The sequence below is a fragment of the Catharus ustulatus genome, chromosome 3, assembly GCF_009819885.2.
Source record: "Catharus ustulatus isolate bCatUst1 chromosome 3, bCatUst1.pri.v2, whole genome shotgun sequence".
Classification (NCBI taxonomy): Eukaryota; Metazoa; Chordata; class Aves; order Passeriformes; family Turdidae; genus Catharus; species Catharus ustulatus.
The window spans coordinates 119,964,567-119,975,926 of record NC_046223.1 but is presented as its reverse complement, the minus strand read 5'-3'; the positions used below and the strand labels follow the sequence as shown (position 1 = coordinate 119,975,926).

Genomic DNA, 11,360 nt, shown 5'->3' with positions numbered 1-11,360 from the left:
GGCGGCGCTCTGGAGGGGCTGCGGGCGGCTGCTGGCGCGGCGGCCCGGGGCGGCGCAGGCGCTCACCGCCGGTAAGGGACGGGACGGGCCCGGCCCCCCTGCCCTGCCCTGCCCAGCCCCTGCGGCACACGGGCCGCCCCTCCCCGGCACGGACTGCCCTGCACATGCCCCTGGTGGCCCCTGCTCTCCCCGTGCACCGATCCCCCTCCCTGCACACAGGCACAGCCCCCAGCCCCTCGCCCCGCTCTGTGGGCACCGGCACCCCCGCGGGAGGCAGGGCAGGGCACGGCTGGGGGGCTTCAGTGCCTCGAGGGTCTGTCTTGGGAAGAGGTGCTGCCATGTCCCAGACTCAGCAGAGACCCCCGTGTGTCCCCTGGCCCCTCCCGGCTCAGGAGAGTGGTGCTACCTGAGGAGGAAGAATTTCCCTAACGCCGCTGCTTGCAGAGCTGTGAGCTGCCGTAAATCTGCCCTGGTGTTGGCTTGTGGCTCTGCTGCCCCAAGGATTTGCAGCCCTGGAGCACCAGGCAGCTCTGCCCCACCTCTTCTGCTGCCTCCCCCAGCGTACCTGAGGCTGGGTCTGGGTGGTGGGGGAGTGTGTCCTGCTTGTGCCATGTGTTCTTGGGACTGTGTAGGGGCTGTGCTGCACTGATGGGTGGGAGCTGGGGGGTCCCTGCGTGCTCCTTGCTGCACCTCCTGCTTGCAGCCTCCCTGTCACACCACTTCACCCCTGCCCTGCCCCTGCCCTCCTGCTCCCACCAGCCCAGGATGCTGGGAAAGCACAGCCCCGGGGTCTGGGGGTGCCCTGCAGAGCCGGGGGCTCCCCTCACTGTGCAGTGTCTGGCGCTCAGCCCTGAGAGCCGCGGGGGGGTGGCACGATGCTCCCCTGCCTGGCTGCTGGGGCCCTGCCAGGCCGCTTTGCTGTTCCTGCTGTTATTTTTATCGGATGTCATGGAGTCTATTGCTGGCGCCTGCGGCACCCGCTGCTGCTGGCAGCACGGTCCCCTGTGCTTGGCGGGAGGCCAGGGTCGGGCTGGGATGGGCTTCCCAGGGCTGGCCCTGCCCACACCTCCCTGCCCGCTGTGGCCCTGGGCCGGCTCTGGCCTGGGCTCTGCTCTGCCTGTTCCTGCTTCCCCTGGGAGCTGGCGCTGCTATGACCCAGCCCCTGCCCCCAGGGCTCTGCCAGCCTGCAGGGGTGCGGGGCTGAGCCATGGCGGGGCACGGCCTCTCTGCGGATGCTGGGCGGGTGCTGGCTGTGGTTCCAGCAGCCCGGAGGTTCCTGCCCTCGGGCTGGGCTCTCGCTGCTGCAGCAGGTTCCCAGCTCCAGCCAGGGGGACGTGTGTGCTCCTGCTCTCCTTGGAGCTTCCTCAAGAGATCCACGGCCAGGCTCAGCCCCTCCTGCTCTCCTCAGAGCTTCCACAAGTGATCCCATCCGTGGCCAGGCTCAGCCCCTCCTGCTCTCCTCAGAGCTTCCAGAAGTGATCCCATCCACAGCCAGGCTCAGCCCCTCCTGCTCTCCAAGCTTCCACAAGTGATCCCCATCCATGACCCCTCCTGCTCTCCTCTGAGCTTCCACAAGTGATCCCATCCACAGCCAGGCTCAGCCCCTCACTGCTGGCTGTGCACTGGTCCGTGCAGCTTCCCCAGTCCTGTGCCCTGTGCCAGGTACATCCCAACCTCCAGTCCTGCCTTCTCTTGCTGCTCCCAGTGCCCCCAGCGCTGCCAGCTGGGGCCAGGCCAGGGAGCTGCTGGCACTTGGCTGTGCCCACTGTGCCCACTGTGTCCAGCCCCACTTGCTGGCCGAGGGCTCTGGGGTCAGGCAGGGCTTTGCCTCCTGCATCCTGGGCCCTGGGCCAGGCTGCCAGCAGGGCCTGGACACAGTGGGCAGTAGCACGTGCCTGCAGCCGTGACCCTCCTGTCCCTCTGCCTGTGGAGAGCAGTCCCCTGCTCCTGCCACGGCAATGCCATGGGCAGGGAGATGGTGCCCTACTTAGGGTTGGACCCCATTCAGGGTCATCTGGTCACAAGAACATCAACCTGGGGGTCGACTGGGCACCCCAGACACCAGGTTTGGCTGGGATGGAGGCTCCAGTCCCACACGAACTGTGGCTGGGCTGTGCTGGTGGCACCCTGGGCAGGCGCTGTTGCCAAAGTCATTGCAGGGGGCTGGATCTGGCTGCATCCCCAGGCCCAGGAAGGGATGCACAGGCAGCTCTGTCCCTCTCGGCACAGCCACATCACTTCTGGACACTACTACCCGGGCACTGGATGAGTAAGAGTGGTGCCTGCTGTGTTCTGCATGAGTGCTGTGCCCCTGCACCCAGCTGCAGGGAGTTCAGCTCCGGGGAGTGCAGCTCCGGGGAGTGCCCAGTGCTGCTGTGGCCCATGAGCTGGTGGGGCTGCTCTGCCATCCTGGGGGCTGTGGGGTCTCTCAGGGCTGGGGACAGACCCTCAGACGCTGGGGCTGCTCTGGGGTGGGAGATGGAGCCCGAGAAGCAGCAGGTGGTGCTGGCAGTGCAGCAGCTCTGTGGGGCTGCAGAGCCTGGTCTGGCCAGTGAGCATCAGGGGGGACCACATGGCGTGGTGTGGGGACGGGGAGCTGGTCTCTTGTCCGTGAGAAGCCACTGACAAAGTCCCTGGGGCAGGGCTGGTACCGAGCTGGTCGTGGCTGGGGCTGGCACCCGTCAGGCTGAGGGCTCGCTGGGCTCAGGGCTTCCAAGGACGGAACAGAGCAGCAGCGGGGCTGGAGCCCTGCCAGGGAACCGTCCTGGGGGGAGTGGGGAGAGGGAGCAGGAGCCGCCGGGGCCGGGGGAGCAGCTGGAGGGGGCAGCACTGGGCCAGCTGAGTTGCGTCGAAGGGGTCAGGGGTGTGGGATGGAGCAGGAGCTGCCAGAGACCCAGCCGGGCAGCACCCCACCGGGGACACCGATCTAGAAACAGGGCCAGGAGCTGTGCCAGCAGCCAGCTGTGGCAAGGGGCTGGGACAGCCTGGGCAGGGGGGAGCACGCTCTGCCCATCCTGGCTGCTGGGGGCGGTACACAGGCAGAGAGGGGTTCACAGGGAGTGGTGCTGGGGCAGGGGGCCCAGCTCTGGGCGGGTCACACGGGGGTCTCGCCTGCCTCAATGGGCTGTGCTGGTCGCAGGGGCCCTGATGGGAGCTGGGGATGTGATTGCACAGCAGCTGGTGGAGCAGCGGGGGCTGCACGGGCACCAGTGCCCCCGCACCCTGAAAATGATGGGCATCGGCTTCTGCTTTGTGGTGAGTGGGGATGGGATACAGGGATGGGATACTGGGATGGGATACTGGGATGGGATACTGGGATGGGATACTGGGATGGGATGGGATGGGATGGGGTACAGGGATGGGATACAGGGATGGGATACAGGGATGGGATACAGGGATACAGGGATGGGATATAGGGATGGGATACAGGGATGGGATACAGGGATGGGATACAGGGATGGGAGACTCCTTCAGCAGAGTGGGACCATGGTGGTGCAGGGTGAGCTGGGCCATCCTGGTGCCATCTCCAGCAGCCCTGAGCAGGGCCAGTTCCATGGGGCAGGAGCAACACAGGACAACCTTGTGTTTGTGGTCCAGAGCTGGAGCAGGGCCATGTAACCAGCCCTGGAGCCCCCCAGCCCTGAGCCCTGTGACCAGGGAGGGCAGATGCTGCTGCTCACCACCTGGCTCCTGCAGGGCCCTGTTGTGGGCAGCTGGTACAGGATCCTGGATTGGCTCATCCCAGGGAATACAAAAGTTGTGGCTGTGAAGAAGGTGATCCTGGACCAGGTTGGTGTGACATGGGTGAGGGTGGGGCAGTGGGATGGGACAGTGGGGACAGCCACGTCCCTGTGGCAGGTTTCCAGCCTGCTCTGGGAGCCCAGTACCTGAGCTGGGCCCAGCCTCACTGAAGTGGAGGGCTGGGGTGGGTTTTTCGCAGAGGCTGCCCATGGCCAGCCTGGCTCCAGGCACCACAATCTCCTGAGCATTGGCCGTGGCTCCTCTCTCGCAGGGGGCTTTCGCACCGTGCTTCCTTGGCTGCTTCCTGGCTGTCACGGGGGCTGTGAACGGGCTGTCGGTGCAGGATAACTGGTCCAAGATCCAGCAGGTGAGTGCTGCTGCCCTGGGAGCTCCTCCCTGTGTGCTGGCCCTGACGCTGCTCCCGTTTGTATCCGTGCCCAGGCACTGGGTCCCAGGGCTCTGGGCATGTTGGCTGCCCAGTGCTGCCAGTCCAAGTGCTGGGGCCAGTTCCTCTGGCCAGGGTGTCCTGTGGGTGAATGCTGGGGTCCCAGCTGGGCCAGACCCGGGTGCCATGGGCCTGCTGTCCAGCCCTGCTCCTGGCTGGGTCTCCAGAGCAATTACCAAGATGGCTCCCATTAACAGTAATTGCTGGAAAGCGGTGTGAACACTGCGTCAGCATGTCCAGAGTGAGTCACTGGGGAGTGGGTGCCCACCTGCCACAGGATGAGGCACGCTGGGGTGGTCGTGTGGCTGCCAGGAGTAGCAGCACCAGCCTGTGTCACTGATGCTGCTGGAGCTGCGTGTGAGCAGGCTGGAGCTCTGCCCGAGTGCCACCACCCAGGGTTCATTCCTCTGCATGGGGGCACCCAGTCACCAGCCTGCACACCGGGCTGCCAGTACGTGTCCCTCATCCTGCCCCAGAGTGCAGGAACCAGATCCTGGGGCAGGATCACATCCCCTCTGCTTTCGTCAGGGTCTGTGCAAGCCACAGGCAGGGTGTGGGGTGCTCCGAGGCACCCTAAGGGCACCCGTGGACAGATCATGGGCACGGGCAGCACTCTGAGTGCTCCCATCCATCTCCCCCTGCTGCATCCTGACCAGCTCGTGCCGTGGATCTTGCCTTGCCTTCCCCAGGGAATCCTGCCTCGGTTGGTGATGCGAGCTGTGGCTCCTGGCGAGCCCTGCCCCAGGAGGGGGTGATGGGCTGGGGGCTGGGCAGCAGCGCTGGCAGCACCTTCGCCCCTGGCTTGGGGCGCATCCGCCTCTCCCCACGCAGAGGAAGCGTCAGCAGAGCATCCATCACCCGCGGCCGCTCGCCCCGTCCTGGGCTGCTGGCCAGCGCCGGGAGGAGCCCGGCCTGCCGCCTGAGTCACGGCCAGGCTGCCTGAGGGACTTGTCCTGCTGCCACGGGACAGGGATGCGACACGGCCGTGGCTGTGGCACGACCACACGACAGCACCTTGGGCTCCCAAAGCTCAGTGCCCTTCTCCATTTCTGCCACGCGGTGCCCAGGAGGGGGCCGGGGGAGCACTGAGCTGGAAAGGGGCTCAGATCCCCCTGGGGACACAAGCCATCTGCCCCGTGCCCAGCACTGTGGGGCTGGGGGGACCAGTGGCAGGGATGGGGCCCTCGGAGCGCTCACACCTCCTTCTTCTTGCAGGACTACACGGATGCCCTGATGACCAATTACTGTGTGAGTGCTGGCAGATCTGTGTCCCTGTCCCTGTCCTGTCTCCACGGGGCTGCCATGGGCTCTGTGGGACACCCTGAGCACCAGGCAGGGTGGCTGTGGGGTGGGGACCCTGGCAGGGCTCCTCACTGCTGCTCTCTGCCCAGATCTGGCCGCCCGTGCAGATTGCCAACTTCTACTTCGTGCCCCTGCAGCACAGGTAGAGTTCGGCCCTGGCGCCCTGTCCCTGTCCCCTGAGCCAGCAGCTGCAGACCCTGTCCTCTCTGTCCCCAGGCTGGCTGTTGTCCAATGCGTTGCCATCGTCTGGAACTGCTACCTGTCCTGGAAAGCGAATCGGATGTGAGGCAGAGGCTGTGTCCCATCCCTGTCCCAGCCTGTGCACTGCCTGACCCCACCACAACTCAGAGTGCAGCATGCATGGCCGTGGACAGGCTGGGACACGCAGGGTCCTGGCAGTGACCAGCCCACTCTTTTCTCAGGGAAACACCGTCCCCTATGGCCACAGCCCCCCTGCCCCAGGGTGCCAGGACAGGCCTGCACCTGCTCCAGCTGTGCTGTGCAGCGGCTCTGCCCACGGTGCACTTTCCATCCGTGCTCAGCCACCCCTGAGCCCTCGCCTGCACACAGGGTGCCCCTGCCTCCAGCAGGACCATGGCACGGCCCGAGGGAGAGAGGAGCAGAAATGGAGCAGGGCTGGCCCTGGGCTAGCTCCATGGGCACAGAGCTGGGGTCACTGCAGGCTGGGGATGCTCCCCCTGAAAGTGGGATTTGCTGTGGCTCTGCTGTGGATAGTTGGAGCATCAATAAATGGATCTTCACTTTTGGTTCCCATGGCCCTGGGCCTTGTGGCCCAGCAGACCCCCAGGCCCTGAAGATGGAATTGTTCTGTTATGGATCAACAGCTCCAGTCTGCCTCATCTCAGGGCATCGAGCACAGGGTAAGGGACTGCAGGGTGCTCTGCCCCACTGGCTGGAGAGGGGACTCTGACAGAGGGTGGGTGGGGGTGTAGGATTCACCAGGTCCCACTGCAGCTGTTCCATGGGCTCTGATGGTGCCTCCACAGCTGCACAGCACTGAAATGAGGTCGCTGGAACCAGAGTCCTGGTGCTGGATGCAGAATGCCCCCAGGGTCAGGGCCTGCTTGATGCAGGGTTGTGCATTCAGGGAGGGTTCAGGAAGGGTTGGGGACAGGGCTGGAGCTGGGTGTGGGACAGGGCCACAATCCACCTGTGCCGTGTCTGAGACAAGCCTACCTGTCGTGCCAGAGGAGCCCCGTGGAGCTGGCGCTGCCTGCGCTGCTGCCCCTGGGGACGTGTCCCCACGCTCACCCCACGATGGCAGCGAGCAGACACAGTCCAGCTCCCACAGTGTCCCTGCCCAGCACACCCCACCGGGGCTCCCAGTGGAGCTGGTGGGACCATCGTGGTTCATCTCACCTCTGTGGAGCGCTGAGCCCACCTGCACTGCCCCACGCAGCTGGGACAGAGCCGTCCCCATGCTGCCAGCCCCCCCTGGGCTCTGCCTGCGTGGCCTTCGTGGAGGGGATTCACCGTCTGTGCTCCACCCTCATCCTCCCCGGGGTCTGGTTCTGTGCTGAGCCCAGCTTTGGGGCTGCTCCAGACAGGTGGGTACAGCCTGAAACACACGGGAGACAAACCCTGAGGGCGAGGCAGGGGACAGGAGGGTCTGCAGCTCTTCCCCCAGCAGTGCTCAGTGGAGCAGCACAGGACTGGGGCCAGGTGCTGGGGCCGTGCACGGATGTCACCAGTGCTTGGGGGCCTCGGGTTCTGTGTGGGGCTCCAGCTCTCTACAGCCGGTGGGATGGGTGCTGTGGATGACAGGAATTGCAGCTCCGAGGTGTTGAGCCTCTTGCAGCTCCCTCTGGGGTGCAGGAGGCTCTGTCAGCACTGAGCGAGCTGCGAGCATGGCAGGAGCCACGTGGAATGAGCCACTTGTCCCCAGGAGCAGCCGCGCAGCACGGGGCTGCCAGGGCTCGGGGGGCCGAGCCCAGCCCCTGCCGAGGGCTCTGCCCCGCCGCCGCAGGCAGCGGTGCCCGGTGCCAGCTCCGTGCTGATCGCGTCACGGGGGCACGACCCGTGCGCTGCTCCCCGCGGGCAGGGCCGAGCCCCGCCACCCCTGTGCCACCTGCGGGGGACAACCGTGCCAGGGGCCGGGCTCTGCCCCGCGCCGGCACTGTGCGGGGAGCTGTGCTGGCACCTGCACCAGCATCGGCCCGGGCTGTCAGCTCAGCTTCACTGCTGGCACTCGGGGGGCTGCTGGCAATGTGCAGGGCACTCGGGGGGCTGCTGGCAATGTGCAGGGCACTCGGGGGGCTGCTGGCAATGTGCAGGCACTCGGGGGGCTGCTGGCAATGTACAGGCATTTGGGGGGCTGCTGGCAATGTGCAGGGCACTCGGGGGGCGGCTGGCGATGTTCAGGGCACTTGGGGGGCTGCTGGCAATGTGCAGGGCACTTGGGGGGCGGCTGGCGATGTTCAGGGCACTTGGGGGGCTGCTGGCAATGTGCAGGGCACTTGGGGGGCGGCTGGCAGCGTGCAGGGCACTTGGGGGGCGGCTGGCAGCGTGCGGGGCACTCGGGGGGCTGCTGGCAATGTGCAGGGCACTTGGGGGGCTGCTGGCAGCGGTGTGGAGCACTCGGAAGGGAATGCCAGCAGTGTGGTGCACTCAGGGGGGCTGCCAGCAGTAGTGTGGAGCCCCAGCAGCCACCTCACCATTTGGCAGCGGCGGCGGTGCCCCGATGGAACACCCTGCATCCAGCACGGCGCTGCCGGCTCCGGTGCCTTCATTCTATGACTCACAGGACTTGGCCGGTGCCGCCGCTGCGCTCGGGGCGTCTGCGGCCCCAGCCCCGCGGTTTGACCTCGGCCCCGCCCGCTCTGGACACTGAGCCACAGCCAGGCTGGGGGTCCCAGCCGTGACCGTCCTGTCCCGGAGATCCAGGTGCTCGGGGTGTCCCCGGGGATCCCCCCCGCCGCCCCGGCTCCCTGCTTGGACGCCGCTGCTCGGCGCGGCCGTTCCGCCCGGGAACGCGAGGGTTCCACGCCGAGAAGCCGCGGCTCAGCCCGGTACAGCTCACTCAGGGCTCACCGGGAGCTCACCTGTACACTCACCGGCCCCGGTGCCCCAGCGCGCCCCGGCCGTTCAGCACCGCGGACAGCGGCGGAGAACGAGGCTGAAGATGCGGCAGAGCCGGGAGGGGGACCGGGGGAAACCGGGGCAAAGCGTGGAAGCGGGGATTAGCACGGCCCGAGACACCTGCTCTCACCGAGCCCGGCCCCGCCGTGCCTCTCTGTGGGTGTCAGAACAGAACCGGAGCGGTGGCTCCCGGAGCCGAGCAGCGCGGTCTGTGCCGCTCCGTCCCTCAGCCCCGTCCCGCCGCCGGGTGCCCGCTCCCCGCCGTCCCGGTGCCCCCCTCTCCCCCTCCCGCCGCCCGGTGCGTGCCCGGCGCTGACGTCAGCCCGGGCTCCGGGACCGATATAACCCCGGGCGCGCCGCCGGCTCAGCTCCCGCGGGACCGATCGCTCTCGCTCCGCCGCCAGCGCCGGCAGGAACAGGGCACGGGCACAGTGCACCGGGTACGGGACGGGGCTTGGGCAGGGACAGCAGCGGGGCCGGGGGCGCGCGGAGGGAACGGGACGGGGCGGCCGGGAGCGGAGGGGGCTCCGCGCCGCCGGGGCCGCGATTCCCGTCGGGTCTCCGCAGCTGTGGCGCTGAGCCCCCGGCCCCGCAGGTGCAGAGGGACCGAGGATGCGGCGGGCACTGCTCACCCTCCTGCTGCTGCTCGCCCGCCCGCCGCCCGCCGCCGCCCGCCCCGCCACCACCGACGGCTCCGTCCCGGCGGCCGCGCTCGGGGCTCAGGACCACCCGCTCTGGCCGCCGCTGGCGCCGCCGCCCTCGGAGCCGTGGCGAGGGCGGCGGGACGAGCCGCCGCTCTCCATCGACCTCACCTTCCACCTGCTGCGGCACCTCCTGCTGCTCGCCCGCGCCCAGAGCCAGCGCGCCCGCGCCGATTCCAACCGCCGCATCCTCGACGCCGTGGGGCGCTGACCGCCCCCGGGAGCTCCCGGACACCCCGAACCCCCGGAACCCCGGGGCTGCACCGGCCCCAGCCACCGCCTCGGCCTCTGCACCGTGGGGCGCTCGGCACCAACAGCGGCGCGGGCTGAACCCGCCCGAGCCCAGCGCCGGGGCGAGCGGAACCGGCCCCGCACCGGTCCGCACCGATTTTGTAATAAAACCTGGTGGAAACCCGAGACGTGAGCGAGTGCGGGGCGGGGGCTGCGCAGGGCCGGGGACTGGGCAAACTGGGAACGTGCTCACCGGGAACGGGCTCAGCAGGGATGGGAGTGGGGGAACGGGGAATGGGGGAACAAGGAATGGGGAATGGGGAACGGGGAATGGGGAATGGGGAATGGGGAATGGGGAATGGGGGAACGGGCTCTGTGGGAATGAGGGAATGGGCTCACCAGGAATGGGGAATGGGGAATGGGGAATGGGGAATGGGGGAATGGGGAATGGGGAATGGGGAATGGGGAATGGGGCATGGGGAATGGGGGAACGGGCTCTGTGGGAATGAGGGAATGGGCTCACCAGGAATGGGGAATGGGGAATGGGGAATGGGGGAATGGGGGAATGGGGAATGGGGAATGGGGAATGGGGAATGGGGAATGGGGAATGGGCTCTGTGGGAATGAGGGAATGGGCTCACCAGGGATGGGGAATGGGGTATGGGGAATGGGGATGGGGAATGGGGAATGGGGAAATGGGGGAATGGGGGAATGGGGAATGGGGAATGGGGGAATGGGGAATGGGGAATGGGGAATGGGGAATGGGGAATGGGGAATGGGCTCTGTGGGAATGAGGGAATGGGCTCACCAGGAATGGGGAATGGGGAACGGGGGAATGAGGAATGGGAAATGGGGGAATGGACTCTGTGGCAGTGAGGGAATGGGCTCGCCAGGGATGGGGAAACAAACCCATTGGGAGTGGTGGAATGAATTTACCAGGAAGGGACAAACAGACCCACTGGGAATGGGGAAGGGAGAAGGGGCTCAGGAGCAGGGGACAGGATGAGCTGGGCCAGCAGCACAAGCCCCCCAGCACTGGGAACAGGCTGAGTGTGTTCTGGGTCAGGAGGTGACCTCCATGCTCTTCAGGGTGAGAGGATGAGATGCTCACAGCCCCACAGGTGGGGCAGAGGGACGGGAACAGGGGGACCTCAGCAGCAATGAGGGAGGCACAGGGGGCTGCACCCACCCTCCCCAGGACGGGGGGCGAGGCTGGGAGCTGGGGGAGGGACAGACACCGGCCCTTTGTGCAGGGCAGTGGCCACTCTCTGGGACACTCGGTGCTGCCGAGTGGGTCGGGGTTGCAGCCGTGGGCGGGGAGGGGGCACTGTGGTGGGTCGTGTTTCAGGCCCCAGCCGAGAGGATGGATTGAAGCTTCCTGAGGCAACTCGGGGAGGTTCAGCCTCCTCGTGGGTGAACCCCAGCTTGGTCTGTGGAAGGTGTCCCTGCCTGCAGCAGTGGATGGGACAGTCCCTTCCCATCTAAACCAGCCAGAAATTCTGTGATTCCATCCCAGTACCTGCTGGAGGGGCAGCATGGCAGGGTTGGAGCCATGTGGTGTTTCTGGTGGTGTCCCTGGGAGGGTCTGCGTGGGGATGTGGCAGCAGTGGAGCTCAGGGCTCAGGGCAGGCAGCACCGTGCTCACAACCCCGCAGGGTGTGCAGCCCTCAGGTTACACAGGAGCAGCTTTCAGAGCCCCAGGGGCTGCTCCAAGGGGCAAAGGCGTTGGGGAGCTCAGCCTTTGGGAACGAGCTCCAGCTGCTCGTCCTGTGCCCACTGGGACTTGGAAGGGGAAATTCCATCAGAGCATGGGCACCCAGGAGCTGGAGGCCATACTGGCAA

At 67.0% G+C, this 11,360-nt stretch overlaps 2 protein-coding genes across 3 annotated transcripts; both read left to right on the top strand.

The window, feature by feature from the left end:
• The first annotated feature begins 27 nt into the window (after positions 1-27).
• Positions 28-6,304, top strand: MPV17 (mitochondrial inner membrane protein MPV17). Of its 2 annotated transcripts, none has more exons than XM_033055256.2 (7): positions 28-71; positions 3,140-3,255; positions 3,697-3,789; positions 4,013-4,108; positions 5,402-5,434; positions 5,578-5,630; positions 5,705-5,856. In XM_033055256.2, the coding sequence occupies exons 2-7, from the start codon at positions 3,148-3,150 to the stop codon at positions 5,772-5,774; spliced, it is 453 nt and encodes a 150-aa protein (XP_032911147.1). In that variant the 5' UTR covers positions 28-71; positions 3,140-3,147; the 3' UTR covers positions 5,775-5,856. The 2 variants fall into 2 exon arrangements, with proteins under 2 accessions (XP_032911147.1, XP_032911146.1); XM_033055255.2 differs by lacking the exon at positions 28-71 and adding an exon at positions 119-1,662 and having other exon boundaries at positions 5,402-5,432; positions 5,705-6,304.
• Positions 6,305-9,247: 2,943 nt separating this feature from the next.
• UCN (urocortin) lies at positions 9,248-9,683 on the top strand (the record flags this gene model as incomplete). Its single annotated transcript, XM_033054495.1, has 1 exon — positions 9,248-9,683. A coding segment is annotated over one exon (252 nt), but the record flags the coding sequence as incomplete, so codon positions are not given.
• Between the last annotated feature and the right edge of the window lie 1,677 nt (positions 9,684-11,360).

Coding starts and splice junctions, on each gene's coding strand:
- MPV17 (XM_033055255.2), top strand. CDS start 3,148: ATGGGAGCTGGGGATGTGATTGCACAGCAGCTGGTGGAGCAGCGGGGG. Junction 3,256..3,696: donor GCATCGGCTTCTGCTTTGTG/GTGAGTGGGGAT, acceptor TGGCTCCTGCAG/GGCCCTGTTGTGGGCAGCTG. Junction 4,109..5,401: donor ACTGGTCCAAGATCCAGCAG/GTGAGTGCTGCT, acceptor TTCTTCTTGCAG/GACTACACGGATGCCCTGAT.